Source organism: Macadamia integrifolia, unplaced genomic scaffold, assembly GCF_013358625.1.
Source record: "Macadamia integrifolia cultivar HAES 741 unplaced genomic scaffold, SCU_Mint_v3 scaffold1019, whole genome shotgun sequence".
Taxonomy (NCBI): Eukaryota; Viridiplantae; Streptophyta; class Magnoliopsida; order Proteales; family Proteaceae; genus Macadamia; species Macadamia integrifolia.
In genome coordinates this window covers 75392-98668 of record NW_024868056.1, presented here as the reverse complement: position 1 = coordinate 98668, position 23277 = coordinate 75392, and the positions used below count along the sequence as shown (strand labels likewise).

The 23277-nt window shown below is 38.2% G+C and overlaps 2 protein-coding genes across 4 annotated transcripts in view; one reads left to right on the top strand and one right to left on the bottom strand.

Annotated features, from left to right (window-relative positions):
* Positions 1-1943: 1943 nt before the first annotated feature.
* LOC122062405 lies at positions 1944-3619 on the bottom strand. Its single transcript, XM_042626023.1, has 3 exons — positions 3317-3619; positions 2644-3210; positions 1944-2120 (listed from the first exon to the last, which is right to left on the bottom strand). Exons 1-3 carry the CDS (start codon positions 3617-3619, stop codon positions 1944-1946), a joined length of 1047 nt encoding a protein of 348 aa, XP_042481957.1.
* A 4439-nt stretch (positions 3620-8058) lies between these two features.
* The window catches only part of LOC122062400 (regulator of telomere elongation helicase 1 homolog), a 37093-nt gene continuing 21874 nt past the window's right edge, over positions 8059-23277 (top strand). For 2 of the 3 annotated variants that reach the window (XM_042626017.1, XM_042626016.1), the window contains exons 1-15: positions 8059-8464; positions 8853-9112; positions 10513-10658; positions 15570-15651; positions 15752-15899; positions 16321-16483; positions 20543-20719; positions 20964-21073; positions 21198-21243; positions 21373-21514; positions 21679-21833; positions 21934-22025; positions 22106-22213; positions 22334-22402; positions 22595-22681. In XM_042626017.1, coding sequence (XP_042481951.1) covers positions 8363-8464; positions 8853-9112; positions 10513-10658; positions 15570-15651; positions 15752-15899; positions 16321-16483; positions 20543-20719; positions 20964-21073; positions 21198-21243; positions 21373-21514; positions 21679-21833; positions 21934-22025; positions 22106-22213; positions 22334-22402; positions 22595-22681 — 1887 coding nt within the window. In that variant the 5' untranslated portion in view covers positions 8059-8362. The remainder of the gene's footprint in view (positions 8465-8852; positions 9113-10512; positions 10659-15569; positions 15652-15751; positions 15900-16320; positions 16484-20542; positions 20720-20963; positions 21074-21197; positions 21244-21372; positions 21515-21678; positions 21834-21933; positions 22026-22105; positions 22214-22333; positions 22403-22594; positions 22682-23277) is intronic. The other variant, XM_042626015.1, reaches the window with a different exon arrangement.

Sequence of the window (23277 nt, the reverse complement as noted above, 5' to 3'; positions counted from 1 at the left end):
TTTGTTTTGTTTTTTTTTTTTTTTTTTTTTTTTTTTCTCTTCTCTGTTTTCCCCATTTTGATCTCTAGTTATCTATTGGGATTTTGTCTGTTCAACGAGACGCCGAAGATAGACCCACGAACCTGCATATGCTCTGCCTAGAAACAATAGCAGAGAAGCAACAAGCACCTCTGAGAAGAAAAGTTTCAAGGCCCTTCCCATAAATTTAAAACGGTAGCCCAACATGTATGGAGGTTTGGAAAAAAAGGTTATCCAGTGATTTTAGTGGAACCATTCAAGGAAATATACCGCACACAATTCTACAAAACTTTCATATAAACACACTAGTCATAAAGGGGCAGAGCTCGTCTTTCGAATTTGATACTTAGGTTCAGCTGGCGGTGCACATGGCAACATCTTATCTAGTTCTTGCAGATAAAGAAAATGAAGATGGAATGATTTATCAAGGTTTCATGGTAACAGAGAATGTAACCCACTTTCATTCTTTCCATTCCACAACCCAACAGGGAATTCCTGAAGTCAACATCAATGTAGAGGTTCAATATACTTATGAGAGGATCACTGTTTTTAGACATCAGCTTGGGGATATTACAGTAAAGAGATTACTATTGTTCACTAATAAAAAAAATGCCATTATTCTACTATCAGGTGCAGTAGAATAACACAAATCTTTGTAGGAAACAAACAACATAACACAAAATTGTTAGTTTTGGACATGACTTACACAGGGTGTTTTGATCATTCATTAAGCTCAATGTGATAGGTAATACCATGTGAAAATGAGATATCACCCAATATATTATAATATTAATATATCTCAAATTGAGTTAAAGCCCCTAACTAATTATGATTTGTATTTGTATGTGTGTTGCAGTTCATTATGTTCAGGTTGACAAAAACTGAGACCAAGTTAAAATCAGGAAATGCCTCGGTACCCTATTGAATACAGTGTCAAACAGAAAAAATATGGTGCACACAACAGAACTTCATCATAAGGATGTAGAAACAAAGTTTAAAATAAAAATAGCAATGACAGTCAAAGCATCTAAGTTCAATTACATGCAACCATCAATTTCATTTATGTATTTGAACTAGTGTCTGCATTTTTGCCTAAAGCTATATCTTGGGAATACATAGCCATGATTAAGACAATTTTCAAACTGATCCAATATTACCTCCAGAACTCCTGGCTATAAGGAAGGAAACTTGCAACTTCAACCACAAAGGACACCTTGTTCATTGTCCATGCCTATTAGAACCAATCCAGTGTCATGTATACATCCTCAAGGTTCTCAGTTCCAAAGAGAAAGAGCCACAAGGGGGTTGGGAAGAGCAAGGGCAGCTTGAATAGACACATATGGATCTACAAATAGGGGGATAGGTAGACAAGCTACCATTTTTTATCCAAAGGATTAGATTACCCACATTATGTCGCCTGTAGCTTAGGCAGCAACATGCTTATGTTGGAAAACTTCATCCAAGGCGTAAGGGGTATTGACATAAACAAGAAGAAGGGGCATTGACAGAATCATGTGTAATATGACCTGTGACTAGGCTCATTGCCATAAGCCTACAATCAATAACCAATTAAAGCACCATAATTGGTAGGTCCTTCCACATCCAAATGAAGAAAAAAAAAATTTACCCACATGGCCATTCCACATCAAGAACAAAATCAAAAAACTTGTCCAACCTACTCCATTCCATATATAAATGAAAATCAAAAAACCTTTCCATCATGTTCATTCCACATCCAAAATGAAAATAAAAAAACCTATACACATGTCCATTCCACGTACTTAACAAAAATCAAAAGGCCTGTATACACATCAGAATTACACATATTCAAAAACCTGTTCAGTCTAGTAATGATAATTTCCAAAATCAAAAGGCCAATATACACATCATTTCCCTCCAAAAAAAAACTCCCCCTTTGTCCAAACTTAATTCTTGTTTGGTTTCTGCATTGCCTCCTTTTCACGTCTTCTTGCCCGAGCTGCTGTTGCTTTCCCTGTTTTCCTTGCTTGAACACTATCATTCAATGCAGTTGATGCATTATGTGATCTTGTCCGTTGAGAGACATTGACTTCAGCTTCACTAGCCCCCACATTTTGACTCTCCTATACAAGCATTTAGAACAATCCAAGTATAGTTGAGTAATTATGGAAGTATAATATATCACTAATATTTAGTATGATTGATTACAATATCATAAGATGATAACTGAATGGTATTTGGAGAATGAATCATGGTTACCTTCACAATACTACCTTTCCTTGCCCTTTTCCTCCAAATTTGACCCGCTTTACATGTTCTCCTGTTATGACCCTGAAGCCCACACTTATCACATCTTACTGATGTAGACTTTTTTCTGTACTCACTTCCTGCTGGTTCACCATCCTCCTTTTTTCTAACATTTTTCGGTTTGCCTAGGTCCCTTCTCAGAGGTGGAGGCTCCACCACTCCCATACTACTTGTTTCTTCCAACTCTTATATGTTAGGAAGTGTGTGTATCATGTTCTCATAGGCTTGTAGATATTTCCCTATAAAAAAAAAACTATCACAGTAATCTGATAGGTTTTCCCTCTTAAATGTAATACAACAAGCCGCATGTCTACATGGCAGCCCAGTAGCCTCCCATACTTGACACCCACATTTTCGAGTATTCAAGTTTACCACAAATCTTGATGTGCCATCGTTCACCTCAAATTCGTTATATCCTACTGATAGGGCCACACAAGATCTTGAATGCTGGTGGATCACATCCATTCTCTTCTTAATCTTTGGTGTCAAAGTCCCCTTGTAAGAACAAGCTTGCTCAAACCTCTTATGTAATTTATCCATCAAACTTATCCGCACTTGATCAATTGAATATAAGATGGGTTTGTCTCTATACGGGCCTACCAAGTTATTGAAGGACTTTGTCATGTTGTTGGTTATGTGATCACTTTTTGTTTGGTGATTAAATGCCCATATTGACCATGAACTAGGCTGGTTTTCCATCAGAAAATCATATGCTTTTTGATTTATACTCTTGATCTTAGCCATTGTCTCTGTCCACTCAATTTCTCTGTAAGCCCTTGATGCAGTCCAAAATAAAGCTTTTAGCTTCTCACCTTTATAATCTTTCCTGAAATTTGCATACAAATGCCTATTGCAATGCCTTGTATGTGATTCAGGGAAAACCTCCTTAATTGCATCAGTTAACTCCTACACACCCAATAAGAATGAAAAAAAAAAAGCAATATCAGAAATCAGCAATTGATATAAAAAAAAAGAAGTAAACAAATTTAAAGAGAAATGGATAAGAAGACACCTTTTGCTTATCTGACATGAAAGTTAAATACCCCATGTCATATGATGTAGAATACAATGCAGTATACAGATTTTGAAGGAACCACAGCCAGCTGTCTTTGCACTCATATTCAACAACAGCATAGGCAAGTGGAAATAATCCATTTTTCCTGTCAACAGAAATAGCTATCAATAGTATCCCTCTAAACTTTCCCTTTAGATGGCATCCATCCAACCCAGTAAATGGGCTACAACCATTAAGAAACCCTATTTTGCTTGCTTCATAACAAACAAAACACCTTTTAAACACTAGATTGTCGGCCATGTTAGTTCTTGAAATGAATTGAAGCTTGAACATTGAACTTGGATTGGTTTGCCTAACCATCTCTCCATACCTTGGAAGCTTGAAATATGACTTGGCATGGCTATCCTCATTTACTTATTTTGCAAGAAGACGTGCCCTCCAAATATGACTGTAAATTTGTTGAAGCTTATAATCCTTCTATAACATGGCTTTGATACTATTAGTAGACAACTCAGGATCTGCTGTAAGTTGTGGACCAAGTTTGTCAGCAATCCATCTTGATGTTGCATCCAAGTTTTTGTCTTTTCTTTGAGAACAAGTATGCTGAGGATTAAAAGACTTCATCATTAAAGTGATTTTATCTTTAGTCGGTGATGCATGAATTCTCCACTGACAACCATCTTCAGCACAAATAATAGTTACCCTTGTCCTCTCATTTTTTATTCTCTGAAGCTGAAAACCCTCTTGGATTGCATAATCTTTTAATTCTCTCATAAAATGGTCCACATCATCAAATATCATACCATCCTCTAGTTGGACTTTTCCTTCAACATCAACCACACTTCTTGCCCTATGGACTTGTGGTGCATGGAACTCATCAGAGTCGTAATCTGATAAGTCATCAATTCCAATAGATGCTTCATCAAAGTGCACCTCTTCTTCACTTCCACTTTTACTAATATATTCAAAGCCATCATCACTTTGCATTTTCCAGTCTTCATCTTCTAAGTCATACATACCATACTCACATCCACCTGAGTATGTATTAATCACATCATTTGCTTCATCTATCACCTCTACCACATCTACAATAGATTTGCCTTTCTCACCGTGACTTGAAATTATCCCGGGGATTGTACCACTACCATGTTTGCTTGATCTCATGTTGGATGCACCAGTTCTGCCTATAGAAATACCCGAGCTACCAGAACTCTGGACTGTCTGTCTTGGTACTCTAGATGTACCACTTTTATAATGAACAGATGATCCAATTCCAATGCTAGGAGGTTGCACTTCATTCCTCTGTCTTTTGCTTGGAAGGTTTCTACCAACAACTTTGAATGGATAGTCATTAATGGTATGACCACCATAACCATTGTCAAACTCCTTCACATTTGACACATACACCTCATCTCTTAAAAAATAGACAACACTTGCATGAGTGTGTCATCGTTCCATATATCAATCATATCCCTACTATCAAGCAGCATAGCTTGACAAGTGAACTTGATAGACCTCCCATATGGAATATGTGACAACACCGTACTGTAGATGTCGCATAGTAACTCAAAATAACTGAACTTCTCTCTATCAACAATCTTGTGCTCAACCTTCCCATCGTAATGGTAATACAATGTGTAAGGATCCATCCTACAAATGATAACAATGCAATTAGTAAAATCCATAATATTTCTCACACTTTCTCTTATAATAAACATGAAAAATCGTATCAAAATATAGCATAGCACAGTTTTACCAAATGTAAGAACCACCATATTTGTCTTATTCAGCAAATAGTTCATACTGAATTTTTTACCAAGAAAACTAATAGTAAAAGTTGTCTCTGAAACACAAGCATATGTTAACATGGAGTTTCTTTTTTTATTTTTTTCAAAAAGAAAATAAAGTTTAAAGTGATGGGTTGTACCATACAAGAATGATTTATTAGTAGAAGTATAGATAGGAACCGTTCCACATTCAAAAGACCACTACAACATGGAGATAGTGATATTAACATATGTACAGAGACCCATAAAGCACAAGGAAATTTGTCATTCTGTTTAGGTCACTACAACATGGAGATAGTAATAAGAACATGTGTCGGGACCCATATGGCATAAAGCACAAGGAACCATTGTTTTGGAAACGATAACATATTAGGAAAATAAGGAGCAAAGCCCAATAATGCCTCATAAACCATTTACAAGAGGCATAGTTTAGTACATCTATGGGACCCTTAAAGCACAACCAAAACACATTTCAATTTTAGCCAATCTATGGAGCAAGACAAGAATAAGAATGATTTATTATAATAGGAAAAGAAGAGGGGACCAAATGCTTCAAAAAGCCATAACAAGTGATGGTACTGTCGGAACCAATAAGGCAGATACATATCATTTTCAATGGCTTAAAAAGGGAAAATTCTGTTTTGAAGCAGCTTGTGGACAAGAAACTATTGTATAATCATCTATGGCTGAAATCTACAGGTGTAATATGACAAAATGCTCTCAATCATTCGATAGCTATATGATGAGCAATTCGTGCATGTATTAATCATTATACAAGGTTATTCATATACAAAAGGTTATCAAAATTTGTCTCAATCATATATACCCAGTAATGAGAATAGAATTAAGATACAGAGTTAAGAGAGCCAACAGAAGCAACTGTTCCTATCAATCGATTTGGGGATGATCAATAAAAGGGTAAAATTTCAGAGATACCTGTAGTCGCTGAAGGGGGTTTGCCGCCATAGCCGCCGTCGAAAGAGGGTTCACAGCCGCCGATCTGCAAGCCCACCGTTCTTCTTCTCAACTCATTGAGGCTGACTCGTGACCCGTTAGAAGTGAGTAGTGAGTTAGGGTTGTGAAATCGATTTGGGGATGATCAATAAAAGGGTTAAATGAGACGAGGAGGCAGGATAACATACCTGTAATCGTCGGAGGGAGTTCGCAGCCTCCGTAGACGCTACCAGAAGGTGTTGCAGCCGTCGGTCTGAAAGTTCCTATAAATCTTCTTCTCTGACATTATTTTCTTACTCAATAACTTATGCGACTCGTCATAGTTGAGTTGTGAGTTAGGTTTTCCTCCTCAATCGATCTTGGGAATAAAACCAGTAAGGGCAATTTTGGTACTCCATTATTTTGAAGGGCAAAATGGTATTTAGAAAAAATATTAGCTGCTGATGTCAGCATTCTTGGTATATTATGTAACGCTGCCTGACGGTAGGGGGTCCGAGTCCAATTTGGTGAAAGAAAGGGGGTGTTTCTCTAATATTGGCATTCTTCAGGGGGTGACGTTATAAATTACCCTTAAATTTATGATTAAATCATGGTTTATTATTGTAAGGGAAAACTAACCAATATTGAAACCAATGGATAACAAATTACTAAGAAAATCACAAAATGAACCCTATTATCCAATCATTCATTTAACTATCCAACTAGTTTTGTACACTGAACAAGGAAATCAATAGAAGCATTATTACAATTTATAAATCAATTTCTCTATTCATTATTTAATATTTAAAGATTTATAACAATTCACCTTTACATTAAAATGTTTCTCACTAATATTGTAAAAAATGGATAGTCAATCCACCAATTTATACGGTTTTATTTGGTTTGGTTTTGGTTCGGTTATTGGTCATTTTGGTTTGGACCGATTTTTAGCTGGTCCGAACTTACCTCAATTCAAAACCAATCCAATAAGGATCGGTTTGGTTTAGTTCGGGTTTTATTAGTTCAGGCTAGGTTTTGACACCCCTAGTTCTCTTGCCCACTATTTTATTATTTTACAAAAAAAAAAATCCTGACAACTTGGCATAGGATGCTTGGAGACAACAAGTGCAAAATGACAACATTGCCCCCACCCCTATGTGCATTGAAAATGCTCCTACTTATGCTCTCATTGGCCTATGCATCTGGTGTTTCCCTGACAAAGTTCTTTTGCCCTTATCTTGTAGGGTAAGAAAACTTAATTCCACTTGCACGACTGTCCAAAGGCATGTGGGCAAGGGGTAGCATAGTCTTTTTGCATCCACCTATATTTGGGCATGGAGACATACAACCAAGCAAAGTACTTTCTCCATTCTTTTAAAATAGATTGACTCCCTCGCATACAGTTGTTTCTACCAAATCAATTTTGTGTAGCGTAAAAAGAAAAACTAAATAAATATAGATAGAAAGAAATAAAAAGTCGCTAGCTTAGTTGGTTTAAAGGCGGCGCTGCCACTCCAGCTCATGTAGTCTATTCATAATTTTGATATACTTAGCGTTTTCTCCTAAAATTGAGCAAAAATAATATCTATGGATATTTTGTTTTGGCAGAAATATCTTTGGATATTGTTGTAACTACACGTACGCCACTTACCCATGAAATCTTTTGTTTAATTAAGAGACCCTATTGCTTTTCAATGTTTTTAGGTGCTGCACCCGCATTTTTCCATAAAAAACATTTTTTCAAAATAAGTTACTCCAAACAAGTATAGATTTTATAAAACTACTCAAAAATGGTACTACCCTAAAATCCTACATTTTTTTTTTTTTTGACATTTTTACCTATGACTCTCTATCTTTCCTTTGACAAAAGAACTGTAGTGACTAGTTGACTAGTGAGTGACTAGTGACTAGTGACTGAAGTACTGATCAGTGAGTGCCTCAGCGCCCCATGGAACAAAATCATCGATACCGTTTTAACCAAGCTGGTATTGCAAAATAAATCCACTGCGGTGTAGTGAACATCATACGGTGGGGGTGTATGACGGGTCTTTCCAACCATTGGATGTTCACTTTACCTCACCGTTCGCCGCAGAGAATCTAGTCTGTGGACTCGTATTGCTCCAACAAATAATTAGAAGGGGGCTTCCTCGTGGCGGGAAAGTGTTCCTTGCAAATTGCAAGCTTCGAAGTGGTTTTCTTAATCCTTTCTTATTAGGGTTTTCGAACGGTAAATACATAGTCATATATTCCCTATAGAAGAAGAAGGTTGGGCACGCGTTGGTGCGAGAGAAAATCCTATCGGTGCATTTCTGATCGGAACACAATGCCAACTTACAAGATCAGAGGGATCGATGTTGATTTCCCTTTCGAGGCTTACGATTGCCAGTTAGTTTATATGGAGAAAGTCATCCAGTCGTTACAGGATGTAAGTTGTGAATGATTTCGTTTATTTTATTTTTATTTTTGCATATATCAATATTTAATCTATTTCGTTTGAGTATAAACTGATGATTGTTTTTTTAATTCCTTTTAAATTACCGAGAAATGTATTGTATGTTGAGAGATCATAGTGAGTTAACTGTAAATTATGTAGAATAGGTAGGTTTCAGTTTTTTCGTTCAATCTGGGTTTGGTGTTTTTAGCATTTCCTATAGAAGCTTTGTGAATTTTGCCTCACACCACCCACCACCCAAAAAAAATGAAATGTGGATCACATATTAGCAGCTTTGTGAAATTTGCTTTCTGTCATATATATAGATGTAGCATTTCCTTTCTGAGGTGCAAATTGTAATGTGTTTCTATCAATGTTTTAGAAATGCAATGCATTATTGGAGAGTCCTACTGGAACAGGAAAGACCCTGTGTCTTCTCTGTGCTACATTGGCTTGGAGGAAGAGTTTGGGTCCTTTCTCAACTGGAAAGAATGCGCGGAAAGCTCAGAATATGGAAGACAAGGACTTACCTCTATCACAATCGCAATCTGGAACCAGAAATCTCCCTACTATCGTATACACTTCACGCACCCACAGCCAGCTCCAGCAAGTAATTCAAGAGTTAAAAAGAACCAATTACAGGTTAGGCATAGTTAATGGATTTCAACATCTATGCTGAAATATTCCTGTTGGTGCTTTTGTTTTGTGATTATCTACGTGTTAGAACACGTGGTTTTCTATGGAGATTGGTTATTTTGTTAGGTAATGGTAATGGTAATGGATCTTATATACGGAAAAGGATGGAAATTGTTCCTTTTGACCATTAGTGCCTTGAGCTCTTCAATAATCAATGCAAGGCAAGAACATCGCGCGTATTTTCATGTAGGCTTTATTTGTTTACGGTTAAAACCGTTAAAACCGGAAAAGATTTATACAAAATACTGTTTTTTATACCGATTTACCTGAAAAGTTTTATATTTCACAGCTTTTGCCAGAAAGAAATGGAGCCATGGAAAAATTTCTATGTACATTGATGTTAAACGAAAAAAGAGCATAAAAGACTAACTGCCTTAAAGATCTTGCAAGATGAAAGTGCCATATTTTCCGTTGAATTCATTCCTCAAAGAATTCAACCATGCAATTCTGGCTATTTTTTTTTTTCCCATAATTGAAGGTTACTCCACAGGTTTTTGATTGTGGTTTCTTTTTTCTTCCTCACAACCCCACACACACTTAATGTAGGGTATGTTGTTGGTTATTCTCCTGAGTGCTTGTCTTGTTGGTGTCATTTTTGTAAATTATCCCACCCACCCACATACATCCCCACACACTTAATGTAGGTTATGTTTTTTGATTATTCTAGTGAGTGGTTATGCTTTTGGTGTCATTTTATCAATATTATTGTAGGTATATGGGCTAATTTTTTATAGACTGGGAGGTTTAGAGGGTATATCTTGACCAACACCAGTGTTTTGTCATGTGGAAGGGTAATAAGGCAATTTCAAATATCCAAGAAAAGTCTGGATTGGTCATATGTTAGATTTCAGGCTCAGATTCAATTATACAAGGGCAGACTCGGCGCAACAGTAAGGTTGCTCCATTGCGACTTAGTGGTTGCAGATTATTGTCGGCAAACAGCCTCTTTGAGAAGCAAGGGTAAGGCTGTGTACTTCATCCCCGAACTCCGCAGTGGTGGGAGCATTGTGCATTGGGTACGCCCTTTTTAGATTCAATCATATTCACTACCCCAGTTATGGCATGCTTACCATATGTGTCCATGCATCTTATCGGTAGTCGGTGCGCCCTTTTGGTAGTCCTGAAGTTTTCAATGCTTTATTTTCCACTTGGCAAACTCCATCTTGGCTGAAACTTGACATGTGAGCGGGGTCCTTGGGGCCTGTTTGTCAACAAAATTTCAGCCCTATACTGTTTGCACTGTGCTGATCTTGTGCCACTGTAGATTTACCCTATAGACTTGGTAGCCATTAAAAATTCTCCCATATTTTGGAGATTTAACTCATTTACTAATCATGAGCTTGCAGGCCGAAAATGGTGGTATTAGGTTCTCGGGAGCAATTGTGCATTCATGATGAAGTGCGTATTCTTCATGGGAGAGCACAAACCAATGCTTGTCATTCCCTTTGTAGGGGCCGCAAAAAGCGATGCACCCATTATTCTCGTGTAGCAGGTACTTCTGCTTGAGTGGTGTATATTTTGTGTTTGGGTTGTTTATGGAAATATCTGCTTGCAAATTACGTTTCTTTTCTTTTATTTGGTTATTTAGTTTTGTGGGATTTCCCTCGTCATTGAGAGGTAGAACATGTTTGTAGATGGGACCTATTTTTGGGGATCAAATGGCCATTCTCTCTCTCTAGTCCTTTCTGGTATAATTGATTCTCAACTTGGCAAATATCAATGAGCACGATGCTTTCAATAGAATATGATATTTTGATTAGAGGAATTATCACTCCCCTCCCCTAAACTATAGCTAAATATCGAGTTCCCCCACGTTTTTTAAAATATTTTACTCCCCTTCCCCCAAATCAAAAGATTCTATCAACCATTACTAGGGGTTAAAAGGAGCTGTTAAGCGACTGTTCTTTTTTTTTTTCTTTAAATTCCCGAAATACTCCCATCCCTTTAATCGATCAAAAGTACAAAACCCAAACGCCATCCAATGAACAAAATAAAAAAATAAATAGTTACTACAATCGAAAACAAATTGAATTTTGATATTTTTTGTCTGCATATCCAACAGATTAAACCCTAGATCTGAAACAAATGGCCCCACTGACGACTGTAAGGTTACATTCATCACTACTGCAACTTGACGTTCATGTTCGATTCCGATTTACATCAAAACAATGAAATTGAGAACTCGAACATTAAGATTAAGAGAGAGTTAAATCTTCGAGCTGTTGAGCACGAGTCTGAGGGTTGATGCCCTTGTGGAGGACATTGAGTTGCATATGTAGATTGTTCTTCTGGATTTGATCTTTCAACCAAGTGAGGTCTTTCACTGTAGGAGATATTCGATCCATAGTGGATCTCTTGTCGGCCGAAGTAGTTTCTGTGGTGGTGGAGGTTGGTGGGGGGCAAAAGCACAAGGAGAGAGAAGAAAGAAGGAAGAAGAGGAAGATGGCAGCAGATGCAAAAGGGTTTTGTACTTCTGATCGATTAAAGGGATGAGGGTATTTCGGGAAAAAAAAACAGAAGTCACTTAACAACTCCTTTTAACCCCCAGTCTTGGTTGATACAATCTTTTGATTTGGGGTGAGGGGAGTGAAATATTTTAAAAAAAGTGGGGGAACTTGATATTTTGCTATAGTTCAAGGGGGGGGGGGGGAGTGATAATTCCTCTTTTGATTATATGCCATGACTAGCTAAGAGTTTTATTGACAAACAAAAAAGTAATTGGGATCCCAAATGAAGGTTCTCATGCAAGGGTGTGTGAGTGTGCTATTTAAACTTGGCTGTTTATTGGATTAGGCCATGAACTACCTCCAAGTGATTAACTTGTCTCTGAAGGGCTCTATTAATGGTGTAGATGGAGAACCAAAACCTTTGATCTTCACTACGCTTGCTAGAGATCCTGCTGGAATTTTGGAATCAGTTGTTAATTCCCATCCAGTGACATATGAATAGAATGTTTGGAATACATTTTTCTCCCCACCTAAAAGGGATATTTGCAAGGGCCTGCTACAAATTGGGCAGGTGGGACAAAAAATTGGAAGAAGTGAGGAATGGTGTGGAGATAGAAAATCCTTCTAGGGAGGTGTCATAGATCATAAAAGGGACCTTAAAACTACTCAAATAAGGAAGCTTCAACTCATTCTATGGGCAAGAAAGAGGTAGAAGTTAGTCTAGCCCCTTGTTAGAATTGGTCTCTTATCTTGAAACATCTTGTTTTTGGTTCCTCCCTTTGCCAAGTACTTGTGGGATATTTTCTAAGGGAATCTTGATTGAGCTACTTTTGTTGCAGGAATCAAAATGAGCTGTGATAGACTTGACTGATTTCAGAATAGTTGGGGTGTACAAGAGACTAGATTGAAGTGTAGAAAAGCTAATGAATTAGATGGCTATAAAATTTGGTATACTAGCGATAAAAATAATAGAAGTGAGGTAGGGGTAGTAGTGGATAAAGATTTAAAACCAATGTTATAGATGTTGAAAAATTGGTGTTGGATAATATCCATCAAACTTCTTTTTAGGAATAGAGGTAATCAAATAATTAGTGCTTATGCACTCAAATAGGATTGGATGAAAATGCTAATAAACAAATTTGGGAACACATGGGTAGATTAGTTCAAAGAGAAAAGATTATTATAGGGGGAGTTATTAATGGACATGTTGGAAGAGATTGTAGAGGTTATGAAATAATTCATGGAGGATAAGGTTTTGGAGGTAGGAATGAGGAGAGGACTACAGTTTTAAAAATTTATTATGGCTTATGTTTTATCAATAGCAAACACATGCTTTGAGAAAAGAGAAGAACATTTAATAACCTTCAAAAGGGGCAAAATAGTAGCCAAATAGTAGATTTCTTTCTTGCTAGAAGAACCGATAGGGAGGAATGAGGTGAGGACTACTATAAAAATTTGTTTGTGGCTTATGATTTATCAGTAGTACACATGCTTTGAGAAAAGAGAAGAACATTTAATAACCTTCAAAAGGGGCAAAATAGGGCAGAAGGATGGATGAAGTGGAGAGATGCATCCAGAGTGTTGTGCGATCGACATATTCCGCTGAAGTTTAAGGAAAGTTCTATGTATAGGGCAGAATGTTGGGTAGTCAAGAAACGCAGCAAAGATAAGTTGAGTGTAGTAGTGATGAGGATATTGAGATGGATGTGCGGCAAAACTAGGAGAGATAGAGTAAGGAATGATCGGGTTAGAGCTGATTTAGGAGTTGCACCGATTCAGGACAAGCTCCAAGAATGTTGTTTAAGGTGGTATGCCCATGTTCAACGGAAGCCTTGGGATGCCCAGCAAGAAGGAGTGATCAGATCCATATAGAAGGTGCTAAAAGAGCTAGGGGCAGGTCTAAAATGACCATAAATGATGTGGTAAGGAAATACATGTAGAAGCTTGGTCTTGGCTCTAGTCTAGTATGATTGCTAACAAAGCTGTTTGGGGGGCACAGATCCATATAGCTGATAGCTTGTAGATGGAATGTTCCTGTGCTGTTCCCTTTTTTTTTTAACCCTCTCACGGATCCATGTAGCCTACCCCATTTAGTTGGGAAAAGGCTGAGCTGTTGTAAACAAAAGTATGGTTAAATGCAAATTTGAATTTCATTTCTTTTTAATATGAGTGGAACACAAATAGAGTATATGGTATGTAACTTTAGTATAAAGTGAGGTTATGAAAATTGATGATAGGGAGATACCGCAACATGGAAATTTTAGTTGCTTAGGTTCAATCTAAGTAAGAAAGGAGAAATAGAAGATGATGTTGCACAAAGAATTAGAATATGGTGGATGAAGTGGAGGGTTGCATCCAAAGTGTTGTGTGATCGACATAATCCATTAAAACTCCAAGGAAAATTTTATAGGATAGGACAATTATACGACTAGCAATGATGTATGGAGTTGAATGTTGGGCAATGAAGAGACGAGATATGAACAAACTTAGTGTAGCTGAAATGAGGATGTTGAGATGGAGTGGTAAAACTAGAAAAGATGAAATAAAGAATAAACATATTAGATTTAATTTAGGAATGCTCTAATACATGATAAGTTGCGAGAAAGTCGTTTGAGGTGGCATGGACATCTGCAACGGAGGCATTTGAATGCTCCAATACGTAGAGGTGATTTGATTCAAATTGAAGTAGCTAAAAGAACAAGGGGTAGAGACCTAAAATGACTCTAGGAGAAGTGGTGAAGAAAGACATGCATAGCTTAGGACTAGTAACAAGTATGGTTTTGAACAGAGCTGATTGGATAAAACGGATCCATGTAGCCAACCCCATTTGAAGGAGCCAATAGAGTTAGGGGCAGGTGTAAAATGACCATAGACGAAGTGGTGAGGAATGACATGCATAGCCTTGGTCTTGTCTCCACTATGACCTTAGATAGAACCTTTTGGAGAGCAATGACCCATTTAGCGGACCCCATTTAGTTGAGTCTTTCCTAACCTCTGGGTTGTGCCTCTTCCCTCTCTCACATATTATTTTTTCTCTCATCTCTCACCTTCCCGTCCCTCCCCTCCTCAACTCCTGTCTAGCCTTTTTCAATTTTGTTTTCTATGGATCCATGTAGCCGACCCCATTTAGTTGGGGATAAGGCTGAGTTGTGTTGGTCTTATTGAATAAGATGCAATTTCCATTGTTTTGAGGATCAGGTTGGGTACAGGATCAGTCTCAGATGGTCGAGATTGCGATTGGATCACCTATCCACTGGTAGTTGGGCGATCCAATATTGGACTTGGCAGATGGACAGGAACCCAAACTATATGGGCATGTGACTGACATCACCATCTATACATGTGGAAAATTTAAGACCAAAAGAATGATTTCATATAACACAATCCACAAGTCAATTTAAGTCAACACTAGGGAATTTGAAAAAAAATCTGAAACTGAATGGACTGTATGATCGAACTTAGGATTGAGATTTACAAATGGCTGATCCACAAAGAATGACGAGATCAACTTTCCTCAAACTGCTGAAATACCGGGAAGAAATTTGAATACATGGTGCTGGTGGTCGATAAGGTTGAGATTGAGATGGCCCATGGAATTAGACATGTGGGTAATCCAAAGGGTTCCCTTAATATTTGATGGGGGGACTGGATAACATATCTTCCGCATGGCAGAAATAGGGTTGCCCATGTAGGGGTAACTGTCTATGTTGCCACATGTAGAAAATCAGCAGAGTAGAGCTACTTTTAGCAGCCATAGGTCATTAGTACATTAGTTCTATGATCCTCCTCCATTTGCCTTCAGGTTAATAATGATGTCGGCTATTCTCTCTTTATAGTAGTAAGTCCTTTACCTCTTGTTAGCAACTCCACTATTTGATCATTCTAGCTTCACACTCATTCCCTGTGTTTGACATTTTTAACTCTCAGTTATCCATTTATTTTTAAAATTTTTGTAGATTATGTGAAGCGTCATCCTAATCTCGGAGATGACCCTATTGACATAGAGGACCTGGTTAATATTGGACGAACTGATGGGGCGTAAGTTTTCTCAATATCTCTATCTCTTTGTTGCATGCAATGTAAAGGGTGGTTAATGTAGACTCTGTTTGCTTTAATTGAATGTCAACCTTCCTTGTAGGTGCCCTTACTATACTTCAAGAGAGCTCCACAAGATTGTTGATATTTTGTTTGCTCCTTACAACTATCTCATAGATCGTAAGAACTGTAAAACTCTTAGTCTGGAGTGGCATAACAGTGTACTCATATTTGATGAGGCTCACAACTTGGTAAGGAATCCTTAGTCTGGATCATGACAAGTGGGATCAGTTCTCTAATCCTTTCTTTTGTTGCTTTTCTTCTTCTAACTAGATTAATGAGAATATCTGGTGTCAGAAGTAAGTGTAGAAAATTGTGGGGACATATATGATTTAATCAGAAATATTGTTTTCTTGAATGCTCTGAAATCTGGCTCCGGTTTGACCAGCCAGGCCGGGCTGGTTTCATGACACGTTTTTTTTTACCACATTGGTGAGTTCTCCCTTTTGGTTTTTATTCTGTTTGTTGTTCACTTTTAAAGTCATTTGTTGATAAAATTTTTTAAGCGCACAAGTGATTTGTTTGAATCCATGCAGGAGTTATAACTTGCCTTTGTTGTTATGTGAATTTTTGGCAAACTCTAAATGATGGATTACTTACTCTGAAGTGTAGGAAAGCATATGTGCAGATGCAGCATCCTTTGACATACCATCTGGCCTTCTGTCTGCTTGCATTTCTGAAGCACAAAAATGCGTTGACCTTTCTATTGCAAAGAAGGCAATTGAACAATCAAATGATAAAGCCCTTAATCCAGATAATTTTGCTATTCTTAAAGGTAATTGAATGAAGTACACGTGTTTCTTGTTGCCACTTTTCGCTGAACCCCGTCTCGACTTAATGCTATTCTCTTGTTGTGGGGAATTGGGTGGAGAGGGAACTGGTTAATGTAGAACTAGGTTGACAAGCAAACCCAATCCCAAACTGCAGGATACTTAATCAGAGAACATCCACAAACCAGTCCAACAGTTGCACAATAAGTCAGACTGGAAGAGAAACCAAATAGGGTACAGACAAAGCTATTGATCTCAATAGGTAGGGTTTCTCTGATCAGATCAGTGGACAGATGAATAGGGCTTAACAGGGGCTGATATAAGTCTCACACTTACAACATGAACAATATCATAGGAGAACATAGGGACCAATACAAACCAGTAAATTCCTATCGATCTCAGATGTTGGCTGAAGAAATCACTGAAAGACAAAACTCCAAGGTTTTGTATGGCTTCAGACCAGATGGTCCAACAGGGCTGGAAACCTGGTTGAGTCTCCCTCTGTACGGGAGACTTCTTCAGTGCAAAGGACAGCCAAAACCAGTGGCTTAATAGGTCTGAACAGGTACAGATAGTAACTTACTAAAGCCTTCTAGTTTTGGGCAGAACAGAGAAGGTAGATGGATTCAGGTACCTGTAAGTAATTGCAGCAGCAGTAGAACCTTGTGTTGACGGAGAAGAAGAAGACAATAACAATATGTAAGATCCTCCTGGGCTTCCCATTTTTTCTCCTCCTTGTATTAAGGTTTTCATAGAGGTTATCATATTTCTTCGCCCTTGCATTCCTCTCAATCTTCTACCTTCTTTTTTGGCTGCATAATATCTTACTTTATCTTCTGCCCCATTAGTCCTTTGCCAAGTTTTAAAACAATATTTCTTAGCCTTAATGGCTGTCTGTATATTGTTGTCCCACCACCAAGGCTCTCTTGGAGTTCGGCATGCACCCTTTGATATCCCTAGAACTTCTTTAGCCATTTTCTTGATACAAGTCGTCATCTCAATCGACATCTCACTAGCATCTCCATCAAAATCCCACTTTCCTTGTAAAACCACATTATCGGTAAATTGTTTTAGGATAACTCCTTGTAGTTGCCCCCATTTTATCTTAGGGTAGATTTGCTTTGCCTTCTTGTGTTGCCTTGTACTGAGGCACATATCTAAGACCACTAGATGATGTTGAGCAGTTAGGCTTTCTTAGGTATAACCTTACAATCTTTACACAACATTCTGTCAGATCTTCTGATCAGGAAGAAATCTATTTGATTTGCATGCTGCCCACTTTTTTAAGTAACTAAATATTTTTCTCTCTTTTCCAAAAAGGTATTTACAATGTGAAAGTCATACAGTATCGCATAGGCCAACACTGAGGTCCCCTCTGCATTCCTCTCTCCAATTTTGTATCCTCCATGCACCTCCTCATATCCCTTACGATCCTTGTCCACATGTCCATTAAGGTCCCCTCCTATAATAATTTTCTCTCCGTGACCAAAACCTTGAACCGAATCATATCTGTGTTCCTAGAATTGTACTACTTTCTCATCCAGTCCTACTTGGGGTGTGCACACGCTACTGATGATGATAACCTCACCGTCCAACACTAGTTTAATGGTGAGAATCCTATCTCCCAATCTTTTAACATTCACCACTTCATTCCCAAGGTTTTATCCACTACTATGCCCACTCTGCCTCCCCCTCCTTCTCCCAAGTACCATAATTTGAAGTCATATAACCCCTTAGCTTTGTTAGCCTTCCATCTCGTATCTTGAATATATGCGACATTAATCTGTCTTCGCCGCATAACATCTATCAACTCCATGCTCTTACACGTTAGAGAGCCAAAGTTCCATGATGCAAATCGAATTCTACGCTTACATACCAGATTAGTACCAGAGGGCATGATATAAGAAAAGAGTAAAAGGCAATAAAAAGATGATTATGCTCCATGCAAAGAGGGATTGGCTGAATATAGATAGGTAGGGTGCCGGCTGCCTACCTGATGTACTGATAGGATAGATATATACATAACAGAATAAAAGAGGCAATAAAGCCTAATCTAGTCGAATATTCAAATTACTTATTCTAAGATGATATGTAGAGTATGAAAGATGCACATAAATCAATGAACAAGATGTAGAATGTTTTTTTTTGGTTGTTGTTGCAATATATCAAATGTAAAATAACAGTAAGTAAATAAGCTAACTATATGGAACTAACAGCGGCGGCGTAAGAATTTCCCTTACAGTCCGGTGTGGCGCAGGAGTAGCAGTTCTCAGATGTTCTCGATCGGTGAAGAATGGAAAGTGCAGCTCGTACCTGGTGTGTAGGATAGCGGTAGTGATGAGGTAAAATCGAGAACCAGTGGAGGGTTGGGGTTGTAGGAAGGGAGTTGTAGGTGAAGAGTTGGCAGGTGGAGAGTAGTTAGGAGAGCAGGGAACTTGTCGGAGGAGAGACCTGGTGTAGGCGGTAGGTTCTGGGCTGGGTGGGATGTATAAGAAAAAAGCAGGTCTCAGGGAGGGTGAGAATCCTGTGAAAATCAGTGGGGTGAGAAATCTGTAAAAGGAATAGTCAAGGGGGCCTGGTCGAAATGTGAGGGAGATCTAGGTGGGAACATGGAGTGATTATTAGGAGGTTAGGGGGTGATCTGATTTTCCAATCAGGTAAGGGGTGATTTGATTAATTAGAAGGAACATAAGATTTAGCTTTATTTGTTGATGGTTGAATATTGCCTTCAGGTCTAGTAGTGGAGGGCTTGCAGAGAAGGAGATCGTGGGGTAGAATGAGAAGTTGATTCGAGAGGGAGTTGGCGTGAGTGGTGGGGGTAGGCAGCGGCAAGCTTCGGTGGAGGATAGATTTTCAAACTTTCAAGAAAGGGGAAATAGTAAGATCGAAGGGGCAAATAAGGAGGTCTACTGACTCCCTGGTACAAGTCTTGTCCTCCTTCACCGTTGATGCTGTTGCCTGTGCCCGAGATGGTGGTGGTTGCGCTGGTGCACTTGGTCACAAAACAGCCGTTCGCAAGAGAGCCATTCACAAAAGAGCCGTTCCTGAATACATAAGAAAAAAAAGAGAGGAAACAAACGAATGAGAAAAGAGAAAAAAAGCATAAGGAAATTTTTCTTGAGAAATGATAATGTATTAAGAGATGATTGACAAGCTTGCCATTCCAAGCACATCTGATAAGCAAAGTAGTATGATATTGCTGTTATTAAAGAATTTGGAATTTGTATCATTGTGACCAACATAGGCAATAGATTTTTTCTATCATGGAACCTTTTATATGCTACAAGGTCGACTAGGTGTGTGCAACTCAGGTGGGTTGGGTTGGGTTTTGTATCCTGAAGTTACCTATCCCCAGCCTAAGCTAAGCCTGGCCTGACCTGACCTCAGGTTAGGAAATCCCATCCCCAGCTCGGCATGTCGGGACCTGTCCAAACTGGCCCGACCTGAGAAATCCATCCTAAAAGTGGTTAATTGTATATAGTAAATAGAGATGAAAAGAAGATTTGAACCCTAGACTAAGGGGTTGCCATTTACAGCTTTTGTCAACATGTTCATGTAAATCAGGCTCGGCTTTGTTGGCTGCACCCAACCCGAATCCTCAACCTACCCAGCCTGGGCTGGGCTTGGGCTTGGGCTTGGGCCTGGATTTCACAGCCTAGGTCTGGGCCGTGTGCTGCCAATCGCAGCACAATCCTGGAAATTTCCAGGCATGCTTGGCTTTTTTGGGCTTGACTTGCACCCTTGTAGGGACAGCAACATTAATTTCGCATGAAGGGTCTTTTCTGTATGTATAACTAAATTCGTATGATATTGCTGTAAATATTATTGTTATTCATGGAATTAGGAAATTGTGTCATTCTGATCAACATAAACATAAGACTCTTGTATCATGGTACATTTATATCAATGAGATAGGAACATGGGAACATTTATTTGGCCTAGAAGGTCTTTTTGTATGTGCAACCAAAGTTGAACATATTTTTCTTATCTTTTTTATCTTTATTTAGTAATTTTTTTGAATGGTTTGTCATATTTCTTAATGCGGTGTAGTGCTATTCTTGCAGCTCTTCTGCTGAAGCTGGAGAAGCGAATTGCTGAAGTACCAATTGAATCCAAGGAGTTTGGTTTTACTCGACCAGGGCCTTATGTCTATGAATTGCTTGCTGATCTGAATATCACATATGAAACTGCCAGTATGTTAATTGATACAATTGAAGTAGCTGCATCGCTTCTTGAGGAAGGTCAGCTCAGACTGTCAATGCCTTCACAGTCCTGGCATTTTCCCCTATCTGCTGTTCATTATCTGAGTTTAGACGATGTTAGACATTTCATGTGGTCGCATCAGTTCAGTCTTATCACGAGACATGCTGGTGTTATACTATTTTGGCATGTTTTAATCAATTTTGCAGTTGTAAGAATATATTTAATGACGATGCATAATGGAGAGTGGATGAAATGTAATTTTTCATGTAAATGCAACTGCAGATGGAGGGCCACAAAAGGCAAATGGCACTGTATGCAGGCTCGAAAGTATGGGTGATATTCTTTTCACAATTTTTAGAGATGGGAGTAAAGATCATGCCAAATTCTATCAGGTAAGTTGGGTCACATAATGTATGTTGTTTTCTCATTCTCTCTCTCTTTCCCTCTCTCAACATATGGTACTGTTATGACTTAGTTGTAGTAACACTGAATTTCTCACCTGCATGGCTGGCTTAGGTTCACGTGCAGGAAGTAGAAGCGAGTACTACAGATGTCTTTAGAGGTATTGGTGACACATAAATCTGAAGTTTGAATTGCCAGTTTCTCTAAGTGTTGTGCTTGATATGCTTTATCCTATTCTTTTTATTGTCTTTGATCTTTTGTTGTTTTTCATTGAATGTGATGTGTATAGGCAAGGCATCAAGGATTCTCAGCTGGTGGTGTTTCAACCCAGGAATGGCAATGGAGAGATTCTCCAAGCTGGGTGTTGGTTCTATCATTTTGACATCTGGCACATTATCTCCACTTGAGTCATTTGCGCAGGAGTTGAAGTTGTAGGTCGCTTATGCGAATAACCCCCCTCTCTCTTTCTCTCATACACACACACACCCCAAAAACAGAAACATGTGCGATTGCCACGCGTGCGCGCACGCACACACACACACACACACACACAATCTCCATTGCTGAAGTTGAATTGCTTTTTTTGCCATGTTAGAGAATTTCCTGTTCAGTTGGAGAATCCTCATGTTATATCTTCAAATCAAATCTGGGCTGGAGTTGTATCTAATGGTCCATCTGGTTGCTCTTTCAACTCCTCTTATCGAAATCGTGATTCTCTAGAATACAAGCAAGATCTGGGGAATGCTATTGGTATGTATCAACAGGTGGCACATGGTAGAAATGTATTGGGGAACTTTTTTTCTTTAAAATTTCTTCCAGTGCTAATCTTTTATGAATTGCTTTTTTGCAGTAAATTTTGCTCGAATTGTACCTGATGGACTGCTTGTTTTCTTTCCATCATACTACCTTTTGGACCAGTGTATTGGGTGTTGGAAGACCATGGTAAGATATCAGCCATGATAAAAACCTACCTGTTTGTACTTTGTACTTATATTTGAAGAAACCTTGATGCATTTTTATAGGGTCATACAAACTCCACAAATTCGAGCACAATCTGGGAAAGGATCTGCAGACACAAGCAACCTGTTGTAGAACCTAGGCAATCTGCACTCTTCCCTTCTGCAATTGAAGTAAAAATGATATATTCTTACAAATATCCATCTTTTTGTGATCCTTCAATTTGTTCAATATTTTTAACCAACATTCCTATCTTCATCTCTTGGACTAGCTGAAATAAGGTTCTCTTACAGGACTTCATGACTAAATTGAAGGACGCATCTACATCTGGTGCAGTTTTTTTTGCTGTCTGCCGCGGCAAGGTATAAGTCCAACCCAGAAAATTTTCAGCATCTTTCTCGCTGTTGTTCTTGAGATCTGAGAGAAAATAGCGTCTAATGAACTTGGAAGCAAAATTATTCTGCATGGTCCCTGTTGAATGTTGATAGCCTTATTTATTTATTTATTTATTTGTGGCATTATGATCATTTACCTTCTAATCTGTTGTTTGTCAGGTAAGTGAAGGATTAGATTTTGCCGATCATGCTGGGAGAGCTGTCGTAATCACTGGTATACCATTCGCCATGAGGACTGATCCAAAGGTTTGCTTTCAGATTGTTAGACATGAACTGTAATATAGCTCTATGTAGGTTGCGATACTATTAAAATTCTAGTTGTTTTTAATGTTCAAAAAAATTCGCCACTACTTGAATAATGATAGAATTATCTTATTCTCGGATATTTTACATGCTTACGAGTTTATTTTCTTTAATTTTTGAGTTGCAATTCGTAAGCTGGAAACGATGACTTGAAGCAGTAACTGTTAACATTCACTTTATTAAATCCAGTAAGAAGGTATGCGTACAATATAATGTCTTTGTACACTACTTTTTAAGTATGGTCCATTGAAACCATCCTTTTATTGGTTTACTTTACTGTGACATGCTGGTGGTAAGGAATTTGGAAAGTGGATGGATATTAAGTCTGTAGTTTCAATTCTGGGCCTATAATAGTTGGCAAAGTACTGCCCTAATACACACAGCACACATGTGCTAATCTTTATTGGTGTGCTTCATGGTTAATTGTTTATTATTTATACATATATCTATTGCATGTTCATTTGTTTGGTTTCATAATTCTAGCCTTTTCTCATTTTTATACATGTATTTTTTCCCCCCTAATTTTCCATCTAAATGTT